The sequence below is a fragment of the Sceloporus occidentalis genome, unplaced genomic scaffold (assembly GCF_023333645.1).
Source record: "Sceloporus occidentalis isolate IW3139 unplaced genomic scaffold, rSceOcc1.0.p SCAF_6, whole genome shotgun sequence".
NCBI lineage: Eukaryota > Metazoa > Chordata > Lepidosauria > Squamata > Phrynosomatidae > Sceloporus > Sceloporus occidentalis.
In genome coordinates, this window is record NW_028316986.1 from 41,270,899 (window position 1) to 41,287,092 (window position 16,194).

The 16,194-nt window shown below is 39.2% G+C and overlaps 1 protein-coding gene across 2 annotated transcripts in view; it reads left to right on the forward strand.

Moving 5' to 3' along the window:
* Positions 1-15,876, forward strand: part of LOC149310653 (calpain-2 catalytic subunit) — a 58,840-nt gene extending 42,964 nt beyond the window's left edge. For both annotated transcript variants that reach the window (XM_089529398.1, XM_089529399.1), the window contains 9 exons: positions 356-392; positions 3,611-3,676; positions 3,853-3,910; positions 7,391-7,455; positions 9,560-9,628; positions 10,483-10,561; positions 12,159-12,275; positions 13,079-13,137; positions 14,801-15,876. In XM_089529398.1, coding sequence (XP_089385524.1) covers positions 356-392; positions 3,611-3,676; positions 3,853-3,910; positions 7,391-7,455; positions 9,560-9,628; positions 10,483-10,561; positions 12,159-12,275; positions 13,079-13,137; positions 14,801-14,824 — 574 coding nt within the window. In that variant the 3' untranslated portion in view covers positions 14,825-15,876. The remainder of the gene's footprint in view (positions 1-355; positions 393-3,610; positions 3,677-3,852; positions 3,911-7,390; positions 7,456-9,559; positions 9,629-10,482; positions 10,562-12,158; positions 12,276-13,078; positions 13,138-14,800) is intronic.
* The last annotated feature ends 318 nt before the right edge of the window (positions 15,877-16,194 follow it).

Here is a 16,194-nt window from a genome sequence, read left to right on the forward strand (position 1 = left end):
TTCTGCTGGAATAGGGGAAAGAGGAAAAGTAAGACCTCTGGGAGGATAAGTCATGCAGAGAGCACCCAGGGCTGGCAGAGCTAGAGGAGACAAAGTGGGGCAGGGACTGTGGTGGGTCAGCCAGCACCAGGTGGCCCCCATTAACTCCTCATCCCATAGAAAATCCAGCCTAGCTATTCCCCTGAGACATTTCCATTGTGAGAGCAAAAGTCTGTGTGCATTATATTTTGCCCCTCTGCATATTGATCTTTCTGTCAGAAAATTTTACAAATAATACACAAAAGTTGTAGTGTCAACCTAACCCCTCTTCCCCCTACACCCACTTGTTTTGACATGATCTTTGTCTTTATTTTAGAGTTATTGATGATGAAATTGAGGCCAACATTGAGGAGGTATGCTACCTAATAAGAAAACTTTTAAATATGGTGTTTGCAAATTGCCATCGGCACCTAGGGAATGTGTGTTTATTTTTGTTTCCAGGTGTGCTATACATCTGAATTATTGCTGACGAGGCACAAAGCACTTTTTACTATTCCTGCCATATTTGGCCATGGGAAGTGTAAATGGCACTCATTGCTTCTCTTGGAAGGCCCAAACATTGATGGGGTTGTGGACTCAATTTGCAATAAACTCAATAGGAAAGGGGAAACCTGCCTAAGTTGTTGGTTTTTTGTTTTTGTTTTTTTACAAACTATCATTCCTACCATGTCTGTATGGAGACATCAGTTGCCGTATCAAGAATTCAGGCAACCTCTTCCAAGAATGTACAACATATAGGAATATGTTTAAGAAATTACAGTAGTAAGCACACAAAGGGCCAGAAGAAATGATAGGGTAAATGCCTGAACCAGATTGGAATCATGAGGCATAGTAAGCAATACTTCTTGTCCCATGCCTCATTCTATATTCCCATTCATTTATACCCTCCCACTACTATTCATTTTGGAGAAATTAGGCCAATTACAGCAAAACACCCCCTAATTGTTTTGTACATCTTCTGCAACAGTTTCTGCCAATGTCAACTTCCTTTTGGGTTAAACAGCAAAGGAAAATGCCCCTTTCCACTTTGGGGTTCTTTGTGTTGGGATGGCACATCACTCAGAAACAATGCTTTAAATAAGAACATTGCGTGCAACATCTACATTCAGGAGTAATGAGAGTATAAAGGTAAAAGTAAAGATATTCCCTTTTGACAAGTTGTCAAGTCATGTCTGACAATAAGGGGCAATGCTCATCTCCGTTACTAAGCCGAAGAACCAGCGTTGTCCGGAGACTACTCTGGTGGTCATGTGGCCAACATGACTGCACAGTAACACTATCTTCCCACCGAAAGGGTAGCTATTTATCTATCTATTGGAATGCCTTACCCGAAGAGATCCGCCTTAGTGGAACAGTGGAAGCCTTTAAAAAGGCATTAAAAACTTACCTCTTCCTACAAGCCTACTCTCCCAACTCCTTGTAATAAAGTTTCCCTCCCCTTACTGTTTAATGATGTAGGTATTTAAACTTGCGATTTTAATGTGGAATGTTTTTAGCCAATATTTGTGGAATTAATGGGTATTGATGTGTATTTTTAATATGTCATTTGTTTTGTATTGTATTTATCTCTATACTGTACGCTGCTTTGATCCTGGGAAAATCGGTTTATAAATAAACAATTTATTATTATTATTATTATTATTATTATTATTATTATTATTACAGTGGTCCCCCGGGTTACGAAATTAATTCGTTCCGCTGCCCTTTTCGTAACCCGGAAGACTTTCGCTAGCCGAATTGCCATAGGCGCTAATGGGGAAAAGCCGCGATTTGGTGTGAAATCGCGCCGAAAAGCACCAAAAGTTTTTTCGTAACCCGAAAAAACTTTCGTAACGCGGAACAGTTTTTTTAAATTATTTTTTTTCGTAACCCGGGAATTTCGTAAGGCGGCGCATTCGTATCCCGGGGTACCACTGTATTTGCATTTACATGCTTTCGAACTGCTAGGTTGGCAGAAGCTGGGACTAGTGAGGAGAGCTCACCCCCTAATGTGACACCTGGGCCTTGAACTGCCAACCTGCTGATCTTGCAATCAACAGAGTCAGTATCTTAACCACTTGAGCCACCACATCACTGAGAATATAATTTGTTAATATTAATATAAGGAGTTATAGGCTTGTTACTTTAGTACAGGGGTGAGAATAATATATTGTTTACACACACCCCTCAGTGGGATTTGTGTGTGTCTTGGGAGTCTTGGAGCAAAACAATGTTGAAAAGAAAAGATGTACTGCCAGATCTAGAAGTCTGCAAGACCAATAATGAATCTTTGAAACAAGTTGGAACACCACCATTCCCTTGAATGTTAAATTTTTAAAAATACATTTTAGCAAACTGGAACTACATCTACATTTTGAACCACTTTGGCATGTGTTTTGAGGCTTGCTGTGGCCCCCAGTGGAACAATTGGCCCCCGACTCCCTGAGCTTCCCTTTTGCATAATAAGTCATATTGGCTCATTACTCTTGAAGCATTGCTTGAGAGAAAGTCCTTTTCAAGTCTCTGGGAAGTCATTTGTATTTGAAGTGTGTTGTTTTAATTTAAAAAGCAAATACAAAGTGCTGTTAACACAGCACTCTTAAATATCCACTAACAGAGTGTTGTAGTGGTTTGAGTGTTGGACTATGACTCTGGAGACCAGGCTTTGCATTCCTGCTCAGCAATGGAAACCCACTGGATGACCCTAGCCAAGTCACACTCTCTCATCTTGAAATTAAAATCAGCAAACGCCAAACCCCCTCTGAACAAATCCTGGCAAGCAAAGCTCATGATAGTTTTACCTTAGGGTCACCCTAAATTGGAAACAACTTGAAAGTACACAACCACAAACATTAAAAAAACACTCCCTGTAAAAAAGAGAGGAGGAAATGCCATGGAACGCATAACTGTAACAAAACCATACTTTAAGCTCTGTCATAGCAGGATATGAAGAGTTAAATATTCTTTAACACACACACATGTGCACACCAATATTCGTAATATTTCTTCTCCCCTCTCTGCCTTATTAACAAGATGGGAGAAATGCAACTATTATTGAAGTATATTAATTGTGTTAAGTATGATAAAAAAAATTATCCTCTGGCCTCTATGACTGAAGGATGCTCATAAATCTTATCACAATTATGGCTTTATGCCTTTATCTTCATCTTGATACAGAAGTTAACATTTGAACCATGCCTTAGCAGTTTTTTCTTTTCTTTTTTTCTGATAACACTTGCCTTGAAGCAGTTTCCTCACTGGATTAGATTGAAAGGCTTTTCCATAATTCATAGCAAATAGCAAAATAGGTTTCTTTCCTTGAACTGTTTGTAATCTTAACACTGCATCATGAAAGGAGCAACCTGAGATTCACTGAAGGGCTTATGCATCATTCAGCGTGAACAGAATTCAAACCAGACATTGAGAGTGAAAATTAAATTTTAATCCACCTCAGCAAAAGAGATCCATGGCCAAAGGGAGAAAAAAGTTTAATTTAGCCAGGAAAAAGAAATGTTTGTTTGAATGTGATGATGATTACTAGGTCAGAACTTACTTTAATCTTTTTTCTTCTTCCATTCATATCCTTTGCTAGAAAGAAGTCACTGAAGATGAAATTGAACCCAGTTTTAAGAAACTATTTGGACAATTAGCTGGAGTGGTGAGTTGTTTAGTTTTCTGCAGAGTAGAGCTTATGAATCATCAGCTCTAGACAAGGTCCATATTTCTAAAACACAAGTGCAGAACTTGACATGGAAAAGTATGCCTCGTTATTATTTTGCTGCCAGAATATGTTATTTAGGCAAACTCTTTTTGTGCTGCCTTTGTCTTCCATAGGATGCTGAGATCTCAGCCTTTGAGTTGTGTAATATTCTGAAAAAAGTCATGGCAAAACGTAAGTACATCCATCCTCCTCTTAAAGCCTTATCTCATTTAACAACTGAGATTGTATTACCTCACTAGTGATATTACAATGATAGTCCCATATGAAATCAAAAATGTTTGCACAAGGCCTTGTAACAACCAGGTGTAAATTTCACTTAGCTCTTAAAAGCTAAGACGATCCACAGGCTTACAAAGCTTTCACAACTTGACTATGGGCATCTTCTGACATCAGCTTCCAGTGCTCCTAGTTGGGTGTTGCATTATGGTGAGAACAAGGCAAATCTCCTCCCTCCAGGATCTCTCCATGTTCACCAAAGGTTCATGGAGACTCCAGAGCCTGTACATCTTATACCCTTGGGGGTATAAGGATCCAATCGATTAATCCTTTAAATTTTAAAAGATTAATCAATTTGAACCTTTCTGCCCCCAGTGGCATAAGATGTATAGGCTCTGAAGTGTAAAGTTTAAAAGCTCACACCCAAACTTTTCTTGTAGTATTTGTGAAAGATCTGGAGCAATTCAGAGTCCAATACTCTCTGTGTGTTAAAACTCCATGATTCGTCACTCACCATTTCTGGCTGGTGTTCTGTCTATAATATTGCCACCAGGGGTAACAGTTCTCCTTTTAAACAAAGTGTAGTCATTCCACCTCCCTGCACCTTTTAAAGGTTTTTTAAAAAGGGTTTGTCAAAACTGGGAGTGGTTCTCTTTTGCGGGGGACTGATTTTGAGAAGTTAGTGCAGCTCCTAGTAAGCTCCAGGGACAGGAGATAGGAGATTAAAAATTGAGACTGGAGTTCTGTTGCCCAATCCCCATTTTTCAGTAAACCTGCTTAACTTAGTCAGAGGCTTTTCACTTGGTTTATACCTAGCCATAAATGCCAGGAGACCAGATTCAAATCCCTGCTCAGCCATGGAAACCTCTCAGAGGAAGGCAAAGGCAAACCCCTTCTTAATAAATCTTGCCAAAAAAAAAAAAAAACCATGAACAGTTCACCTATTTCCATAAGTTGGAAATGACTTGAAGACACACAACAACAGGGACATATCTAGCCTTGAAGTAGGTGCCAGTTTTGCTAAGACCCTCATTGGAATAAAATCACTTGCTGTGTCCAACATCCATCATTTACCATGTATACTCATCTATACGTCAAAAAATTTGTGCCCAAAAATTGACCCCAAAATCCCAGGTCAACTTATTTATGGGTCAGCATGGTAATGTGATTTGGTTTGGTAATGAAGACTGAAATGCTGACGCAGAAAGCCTCGAATTGATTACTGCTTCAACAATCCCTCTATATTCTGTTGTGTTTCCAGATGAGGCTTTTTGTTGTGCAAATACCCTGCTTCTTTCATGGAATTTCACAAGGAAAACCAAATGGCAGGATCATAGTTTTATCACTTTTTTTTAGCCTACTTGGAAAAAGATGAAATGTAATAGCTGTACAAGGTTTTTGAGTTCATAATAAGAATCCTTTATCTGAAATAACTCAAATAATCTGAATGATGGTGCTGCCAGATTGTTGCATTTAAGTGCTTCTGGTTTCATTTTGTCTGTGTGTGTGTGTGTGTGTGTATTTCTGATCTGCTTTGTAGTGATTGCAATAAAAATAAAACACAATTGCAGCAGCAGCCTTGCCAGATTGTCCTAAGAGGCTATTAAAGGCTTTTTAGGGTTTGTTATTATGTACCTTGAAGGCATTTCTGATTTATGGAAACCCTAAGGTGAAACTATCGGAAGGTTTTCTTGGCAAATATTATTCAGAGGAGCTTTGCCATATCCTTCCTCTGAGACTGAACAAGTGTGACCTTTCCACACAAAAAAAGTCACCCAATGGATTTCCATGGCTGAGGAGGGATTTGAACCCTAGTCTCCTGGAGTCCCAATCTAGTGCTCCAACCACTACTCCACCTTGGTTATTTTCTGATTGTTCTGCTTCCTGTTGAATATGGCTGGGACATTGTCTATTAATTTTATCTTTAATTTCTCCTACCAGTGGAATAGGAGGAAGCTGTTTTTATTTATTTCAGATCATTTTAAAATTCTTTCAATACTTTTCACCAAAAAGTCCATATGACCGTGTCATTTCTCTGTAAGGGGACCTTTATTTGTGTGTACCTACTGTCATAATTATGTTGGGTAGGAATCAGAAGTACTTCATAGAGAACAAGAGGGGTCTTTATTGATTTAAGCCTTATCATATTGTCCTAATTTAATTGATCTAAAATACGAATCATAGGATAGAACCCCCAACATTAATTTTCTGATATTTATTTATTGTTTTATTATGTTATGTCAGCCATGTGGGAATGTTTAAAGGCAGCATATATGCCTTTAAAATGTTTTTTTAATTTGCTGTAAAAGACAAAAAAATGTTTGGAAAATGTTAAGGGAACAGGGAAGAAATTCTACATAGAATCATAGAGTTGGAAGAGACCCCAAGGGCCATCCAGTCCAATCTCCTGCCATCAGGAAGACATAATCAAGGCATTTCCAGCCCCTACTTTAAAACCTCCAAAGGAGGAGACTCCACCAGACTTCTGAGGGAGTGTGTTCAACTGTCAAACAGCTCTTAGAGGCCCTTTACAAACGGGCCAGAAAGTACACGCAGAGCACGTACTAGGGTTAGAAAGGGGCGGTGCTTCCGCACCCCCTAACCCTAGTGCACACTCCGCGTGCACAAAATGGCGGCAGCCATTCCACACGGCCGCCACCATGACGTCACGACCGCGCCGCCTCTATATGGGGCGGCGCGGACGTGACGTCCTCACTCCACGCCAGGGCACTTAGTGCGCCCTTAGCGCGGAGCAGGAAGGAGCTCCGTTTCGGAGCTCCTTCCTGGTTTGGTCCGCTGGGCGCAGCTTTCACACGGCTGCGCCCAGCGGACCAAAGGAGAAAGGGGCCAAGTGGCCCCTTTCTCCTCCTCCCCACCGCCGCGGGATGTCCTTGGGGCTTGAAGCCCCAAGGACACCCCTTTCCAGGCTGTGGGGAAGGGGCCTTTTGCCGCTTCCCCGCAGCCTGAAAAGCGGCGGATCGGGGCCTCAGCGGCTGCCGCTCTGAACACTGAGGCCCCAATACCCCGGGGAAAGGGGCGGGTGCAGCCCGCCCCAAACGGGAAGTCTGTAACCCGCCAGTGTCAGGAAATTCTTCCTAATGTTTTGGTGGAATCCCTTTTCCTGTAACTTGAATCCATTACTCTGGGTCCTATTCTCTGGAGCATCAGAAAAGAAGCATACTCCATCCTCAACATGACATCCCTTTAAATATTTACACTGGCTATCATGTTACCTCTTAACCTTTCTTCGCCAGGCTAAGCATACCCAGCTCTATAAGCCACTCCTCAAAGGGCATGGTTTCCAGATCTTCCAGACATAGGACAGATTCCCTGAATACATGGGATTGCACAAATTTTTAAAAACGGCTGACTCCTTCTGCATGTGGCAAATTTTTGTTGTTTTTTTTTTAATTTGTTTTGTTTTGTTTTTCGCAGGCCAAGACATTAAATCAGATGGTTTCAGCATTGAAACATGTAAAATCATGGTTGATCTGTTAGATGTATCCTTCCATGTCTTTTGTTTGACTGCATTTTCTCCACCACCGGAACCAACATGTCAGAGGGATGGAAGTGACAAAATTGTGCATACATATTGGTTAAAACAGGGTTGTAGTATTACAAAAGTTAAGAAAGTAGTTTAAAAGGGCCTTAAGAGATATACGTAAGATGCTGTAGATCATTTCCTCAGCTGAAACAAATATTAATAGTTTTGACATCATTGTGCATATAACATTTCCATGCTCCCCTCCATCTACCCACCTTGGGTGGACAAAGTATGGCCTGTGGCCCACAGCACATTTTGGTCAGCAGTCAGTTGCAATTGGGGGGGGGGGGGGGGGAGTTGCTTTAAAATGCACTAAAATTGCCTCTAGAAGATGTTGAGGATATCTCCAATATCTTTGGATAGGCCCCTCCAAACAAATATTTTGAGATCCCCCCCCCCCCAGCCGCCAAAATGCTCCAAAATGTCCTGTAGGTGTGAGAGGCATTTCTGGCATGTTTTCATAGCCCCATGAACCAATTTCGGCCCCACAGAAGCCTCTTTTGTGAGTAAGGGAGCCTTTTGAAACAGGCTCTGCTCACTTCCTGGTGTGAAAAAAAAGAATCTTCTACCCAGGGAGGCATTAAAATGTGGTAGAAATGCCCTAATACCTCCAGAGGTATTTGGGGGAGGGCGGAGTAGTTTTTTATTATTATTATTTTTACACAGGTAGGTACAGTGGAGAAGTGCAAGTCTCCTGAGAGACCAATATGGCCCCATAGCCTTCCACAGCTGTCTACCCCTGAAGTGTCCAAAACACTGGATAGAAAATGAGCACTGTAGGTTATCTAGTTTTAAGAGCTATACAGTGTTAGAAGGGACCATAGTTCAGTAATGGGACACACGATTTCCATGTTCAAAGATGTATACATTAAAGGCTATTATTTAGCAAGACTGGAAGGAGATCTTCACATGAGTATTTACAGAGGCAGACAATACTTGAGTTATATGTACCACAGCTTTGGCTCAACTTACGAAGTAATGAAGAAGAGAGACCTAATTACAGTTGGCCCTTCATATCCATAGATTCTACATCTCTGGATTCAACCATCCATGGCTTGAAAATAGTTTAAAACAAGCCTTGATTTTGCAATTTTAAATAACGGACACCATTTTACTATGCCACTGTATATAATGAGACCTGGGCATTCACAGATTCTGGTATCCACAGGGGGTCCTGTAACCAAACCCTAGCAAATAGCAAGGGCCCACTGTAATGCAGTTAGTTACTACATATTATAGACAGCCAGAATGTTGTAGTGGATTGAACATTAGACTATGACTGTAGACAACAGAGTATAAATCCATGTGCAGCTATGAGACCCACTGGTTTCATATGTTTTAATCTGGTTTTTAATTTTTCAATTGTTTAGTCTTGTTTGTATCTTGTGGATTTTAATGGTATGGAGTTATTGTTTTTTAATTTTCATGGGGCATGTCACACTCTCACAGCCTCAGAGGATGGCAGTGGCAAGCCCTTCTGAAGAAACTTGCCAAGAAAACCCCATGGAAACTAAAAAAATATACTGTTAAAAATCCACAAGATACAAAAGTTAAAACAAGACTAATCAAAAAATTAAAACCAGATTAAAACTTATATTAAACACACACGCACACTAACACAACAATTAGCAAAATCTAGCATACTATTTTGGTGGGTTGAGCCTTATACAGTCAGTCATCAAACATGGTCTAAACAGAAAAGGCTTAACTTGTCTGTGAAAAAGAAGTAATGAGGGCAGCAGTCTAAAGTCTCTTGGAAAGAGGGCCATGTACTTGTATTATCAGCAGCAGCAGTTTATTAGATGAAGAGGAAATTTTTGTCTCTTGTCAGAAACCATTACTTTCTGCTTTATTGCTCTTTAGCTCTTCTCTATTTTCTTTAGCTATTCCAAGATCTTCCCTGCCATTTCTCTCTCACAGATCTTCTCTGATTTCCCTGTACAGATCTTTCTTTTTCTTGAGTTCCCTTCTCAAGCCATATCTTCCCTGAATAATTAAGCAACTAGAAATTTGAATTAGAAAAATTAGACTTGAAATTGAAGGATCCCTAACTAAAACAGACAGATGGAAGTGGTAAACTGGGGCTGAAGGAGTTTCATGTACTTTGGACAAAAATCCAGAAATACCAGGTAAGAGGACCTCTTGAAATGAAGCAGCATAGGTGCCCTAAACCTACTGTAGCACTTTTTGTATTCAGACAAAGCTTTCATTATGGAATCACTCTACCTCTTTCACTGCATTTTAAAGGGGCTACCTAGTGTCATCCAGTTAACCCTCCTTTGTTTTTTTTAACACTTTTCCCATCTTTTTTTTTCTTACATTGTAAAATCTAGCTTCTATGATAAAAGCCTTATTAGAAACTGCTCTAAGACTGTGCATGCTATAAAAAACCCCAGGACCTATTAGGACATTACAAGCAAGAGACGCTGTATCATCATCCTGCGTACATAAAACTATTAAGCAGTGATCTAAAAATGGTAATGGCAGTGAGAGGATATAAATGGACAAGAAATAGCATAGTATTCAGTTAGACCAGCATTATTAGGTCAGGTTTATATGGCTCAAGAGTAACTATGGGTCTGAACAGACAGGCCAAAATAAAGCTGCTTCAGGTCACTTTGGTGGTATGCTGTTTAAATGCTGCATGCATCCTAAGAGGCTGGAAGCCGTGCCAAAGCCACACTCCAGTCTTAAGGACTAGAGTGCAGCTTTGGCGTAGCTTCTGGACTCTTAAGCTGAGTGTGTCATTTAAACAGCATACCGCCAAAGTGACCCAAAGCAGCTTTATTTGTTCGAGCCCGAACAAACAGAAGATGATTATAAATTCGTCCAAGTAAAACTATAAAAGATAGTACTGGTAAGTTAATGCAATTGAAGCTGCTCATATTTCAATATTTCTTTCCCTCAGTAAAACACAGATTGCTTTCTAGAAATATTTCTTCACACTAGTATCTGGCTTTTAACTGGGCTTTTTGTTTTGCAGAAAATTTATCGGGAAATAGATGTTGATCGTTCTGGAACCATGAATTCCTATGAAATGAGGAAAGCTTTAGAACAAGCAGGTACCTTCTGGGTTAATGGTTTTAAACAAAGGCAGCAAGAGTAGGTGGCTGAGCAAAACATATGTAAGATTTTGCTACTGCTGGAGGGGAAGACCTCAACTATCAATTTCATTTTAGCTGATATTTTATCTTAAAATAAAAAGTAGGCAGAAGTGGCTAATAACAGAGCCAAGCATCTGAGACTTATCTCCCAATCCTGATAAAACCATGTACAGGCATGCTCAAAGGGCAAGTCAGGACTTATTTGCTGTTCATATGTCATGAAATCAGTAAGAAAATGTGAATTGGGTAGATAATGTAGTCACATGAATGCCACAATACAAAATTACTCCCCCTCTACTTTCAACTTTCATTCATTTGGACAAAAGATTCCCCATACTTATATAGCATTGTCATTGCTGTATCAACAACAAGAAAGTACATAAGCAGACTTCTGTCTCAAGGCTTTTACAAGACAGCAAAATAACATGTACCTGCACAGAAATAAGTATGGAAATAAAAAGTCTAGGGGGGATAAAAATGAAAAGCTCAGTAATTTTATTAAAACCAAGTAAACCAATAGGAAGCAAGAGGAATGAGAGAAGATAAAATGTATGCAATCCTGTGGACAGACAGGCTTGTGTTGGCCCGTCTCCTCAGCCTGCACAGAAATAAGTCATTATATGCAAAGGAGTTTAGTCCATTAAGTGTTTGGAGAATTGCAGCTTAATTGATTGCAGTGAGAAATGATTCACTTTTTTCTGTTGATAAACAACTTTCTTGTAAGATCTTTATAGTACTTGAAGATGCAGATACACTATTCTGAAGAGTTCAAATTGTCCCTCAGAGTTCACCCACCCCTTGCTTACCTTATTTACAGACTGGTTGCTATTTTGGCACATTTTGTGGCTGGAGTTCAGTAAAAATAGACAGCAAATTATACATACCATTCACAATGTAATGTGTGTGTGTGTGTGGTTCTTTTGAGAACTGTGGAGATTTTGATTATATCCATTTTTCTTACTCTTGTCTGTCTATTTGCTTTCTATTCTTACAACTAGAAGATGCCTGTAAGGCCATTAAAAAAGACACAAGCATTTCAAGGCTACCTAGACAGGAATGATGCATTGAACAACACATCTGGCCATCTTTAAGCATCTCCACATGGTTGGCCTCAAATACCCTCTGCTGGAAGAAATAGGTTTTCACTGCAAGAAATATAATAATCCTAAAGACTACTATTTGCCTCTATATTTGTATATCTAGTCTCCCATCAAACAACAGATTGGTGTGCCATTTAATGTTTCTGGAACAGGACCTGTAGAAGAAACTCCAACCCAAGGGTTTAAAAAACAATGAGCCATCAACAAATAATGCAAATGAGTCCACATGTCTGCTAATTGTCCTGATCAAACATGGGACCAGCCTAGCTAGTCAAAATGCTGAATTAAGATCTGTAGCTCCCAGTGTGCAGTGCTGATTTGGTCATTTACCCCATTATATATCCAAATACACTGAAAAGCAGAGCTCTTTGTATGGGAAACTATGCTGTGTGTTCAGTTGTAGTGTCCAAAAATGCATTTTAGTCAGAGAGATTCTTTTTGCCTTTATACTTTAGGCTTTAAACTGGATTGTCAGTTGCATCAAGTAATTGTAGCCCGTTTTGCTGATGAGCACCTGGTCATTGATTTTGACAATTTTGTTCGATGCTTGATTCGACTGGAAACCTTGTTCAGTGAGTAAATCACCAATTTATATCAAGATCTTCATCTTAAAATAATACAGTAGTCCAGGTTCCTATCTTGCAAGAAGAAAGAGCTTATAAGTAAAATGTGCTGTTTTGTTTATTTTTTATGTATTAAAATATCCTGCTCTTATCAAAAGTTCTAAGGCAGCATACAATGAAATCAAGTTAAGCAGTTTTAAACATTTTAAATTTTAAAATGTATTGCTTTTGATTCGATAACTGCCCTGAGGGCATTGCCAGTGGGGCACTATGGAAACATTTCTATATAAACAGAGGCTTCCTATTTAGATAAAAGAAAAAAAATATTTTCTTCAAGGGGATGACTTTCTGGGAGATGCAATAGGGGAAAGTAAGAAGGGGCTTATTCCTCCTTCCCTGTGTGCTGGAATTTACATAATATTACATAATAGGAGCCCTGGTGGTGCAGTGGTTAAATGCCTGTCCTGCAGCCATTCATTCACAAACCACAAGGTTGTGAGTTCAATACCAGCCAGAGGCTCAGGGTCAACTCAGCCTGGCATACTTCCATAGGTCGCTAAAATGAGTACGTAGTTTGTTGAGGACAATTGGCTTACACATTGTAAACAGCTTAGGGAGTGCTTAAGTGCTCTGATAAGCGGTATAGAAATGTACTTGCTATTGCTAATATTCCCCTTCTATTTTTAACTTTTTAAAAACCTAACTTCTCATTGCTGCTTTTTTCTTTCCTGGAAGTGAGAATTTTCATTTAGTATGTTGTACTGCTTTGTTATACTTTATTCTCCCTCCCTACCCAAACCCTCCACCCCCAGAGATATTTCAGAAATTGGACACTGAGAAGACGGGAACAGTACAGATGAATCTTGTCACTGTAAGTTAACAAGACTGTCAAGATCTAACAGCACAGTTCTGGCACAAGCTAAAATCATTTTAGGGGAACAACTCCAAGTTATATAGTGGTTTTCAACTGGCAATCTAGATGTGTATTGTGCTGGCATGCCAAACCTTACATGCCCTTCTTTAAAGATGCATTCTTAATATCTATCACCATCTTACAGCAAAGCTGGGAACCATGTGACACTACCCATGTTTGACTGCAGTTCCCAGCATTCCTTACCACTGGGCATTTTGACCAAGGCTGCTAGGACTTGCAGACCAACATAATCAGGAAGGCCACATTTCCACTGCTATCACAGAGACATACAAGTGAACTCTTATTAGAAACAGAAAGTAGGGAAGAAACTAAAAAGCAGCAGGTAACCGAATGTCACACATTTTGATGGTTTGGTTTTTTTGTGGGGGGCTTGGCAACTGTGGCTGGTTCACATCAGCAACGCATCAGGAGGTATAAACAATTACTCCTCATAGTTGGAATCAGGAGATACTCATCACACTCAGCTTCAATATAATTTTTGAAAGCACTAATATACATTTGTAGGTGATACACATTAATACAGAGATTTTAGTATCCAGTTTCTCTGCAGCAGAAATAGGAACGGTGATACTTACCTATTAGATGTCAATTTCCAGTAGAGAAGGTCTACGCATCCTCTGGATTGCCTAATAGGAGCAAATGGGAGAGTCAACCCAATCCAGAGGATGTTGTGACCTCCTCCGCTGGGAAACTGCATTACTGCTGCACACATTTTTTCCTTGTCAGTGTTGCTGCACATACTGGAGTCCCTTGTGCTCCTGCATCTCTGAAAACAATATGTGAATTGGCATTTAAAACCCTTGCCCCTGATGTTATGCCTTATATCAACAAATAAAGCAAACCCAGCAGGACTTCTGGAGGCTTAGAAAAGCAGCAACAACACTAGATATCATGTATGCCCTGGCAGAGGATTATGTGAATATGTAATACAAAACATCTAGAGGGCAATAGGTTGGGGAGGTCTGATCTCTGTGAATACAATAAGCAGCAAAAGACAGTGCCACAAGACAAGATTGTCTGCTTATGTATTCATCAATCCATAGAAGTCACATGACTAGGAACCAACGGCATTTCAGATGTGTGCATGTTTAGCCGTGGATTAAATTTTACTCTCTTGGTGTCACATTATCTACTGGAAACAGGTTGGACTTTTCCCAGAAATGTTCTTGCGCTGCACAAAACTCATTTACACCCAGAAAGATGCTCAGTCCTGCCCTTTTTAGGACATATCTCTTAAAGGCTACCCACAGTTTACTTTAAAATAATTTATTTTTGCCTCAATTACTTTCTCAGGCTGTATCTGCACTGCAGAAATAATGCTATAACATCCATGCCTCGATGCTATGGAATTTTGGCATTTGTTTTTGTGAGATATTTAGCCTTCTGTCAGAGAACTCTGGTACCATAACAAAATACAAATTCCAGGATTCAAAGCAATTAAAACAGTGTTAAAACTGCATTATTTCTCCAGTGCAAACGCAGCCTCGGTGATAGATAACTTCCTTTTAGGAAGTGACTATATACTTTAAATTTGATCTCAACTTTACCAGGTTCATTAAAGGTTGTTCATATTATGTCTCTCTTTCTTCCTGTATCATAGTGGGTGTGTTTTACTATCATCTGAAAAAGGAATTTGCCCCAGTTGAAGACTTCCGTTGGAAACTTGAACATCAATTTAAGATCTATAATGATCAATCAAAGAAACTTGTTGCATTCCAGTGCTGCTGTGTATCTTTTACAATATTGCTGAGGCTGAGGGGAAGGACACTATAAAAGTAAAATGAATGCAAAGTAGGAGTTGGGTACCTTGGCAGCTTCATTAAACAAGCATTAACTTTTTTATGCAATTCTATTTGCTTCAGCTACTTCCAAGTATGCCACAAAAAAGAAACTGGTTCCAAATGAAAGCTCAACCAAGGTCTTTAAGTTCTGGCAAGTGAATGCCACTTCTCTGAAAGCAAAGTGTAATATATTTTGTTCAGCTTTTATTAGCCATTATAAACACAAAGCATCTGAAGAAGCATGCTAAAGCTAAGCAATAAAGCAGTTATATATTGAGCTTCTTACAACCTTAATGTGTACTGATGGAAAATCAGTGCTTGATCCAAACAACTTAAATTCATGTCATCTCAGCATTTAATGAAATGAATTTGTCAATAAAATATACAGTAAGATAAGAATAGCATCATATAGCTTGCATCATTATATAGTTCTTATATTCTTCTAATGATTTTTAAGCTTTATATTCTTTTAGAATGGGGAATATCAGTTCTTAAATCAAATTAGTACTACCCCAGTTTGTTGAACAAGCTCCATATATGACTCAAAGCGCTTTGCACTTTCTCAGAATACAACAAAGCTACTGCCAGATTCATCTCAGCAGCTGTGCAGATATGCTAACAGCAGGGAATTTTTATTTATATATATATATATATATATATATATATATATATATATTTTGCTACACTTACTGCACACATGAACTAAATTATATAGTGTTAAGTCATTCCCTTTTCATCAGGAGCTGAACAAATAGTTGCACTTCATAATATAGATCTTCAAAAATGTATAAAGCCAGCTGAGCTAATAATGTTTCTGATGGTTGAGAATGGAATAAATTTATCGCAATGCAGTGCCAAATTGTTGTCTTTTGTTATGTGTTACTTATGGAATGTAACAATCTGCCTTTCAGAAAATTATACAGTACATTGTTTTTGGATATTGGTAGCATTCTTGCCCCAAAGTCTGAGAGAGGATCATATACTGCAAGTCCAGACATAAAACAAAAGCCATCTCTGAAGTCTGAATTCACAAAAAAGTGACTATACCCTTCAACTAAACTTTACTGCTTTTATGAATGCTCCAAAAGAAAAATCCAGTTTCCATTGTATTTAAGGGGACTTGATCATCCACAGATTTTGGTATCTAAAAGGAAGTTTTGGAACCAAGCCCCAGCAGATACAAAGGGACTGCAAAGTCCATGCCTAGCACATG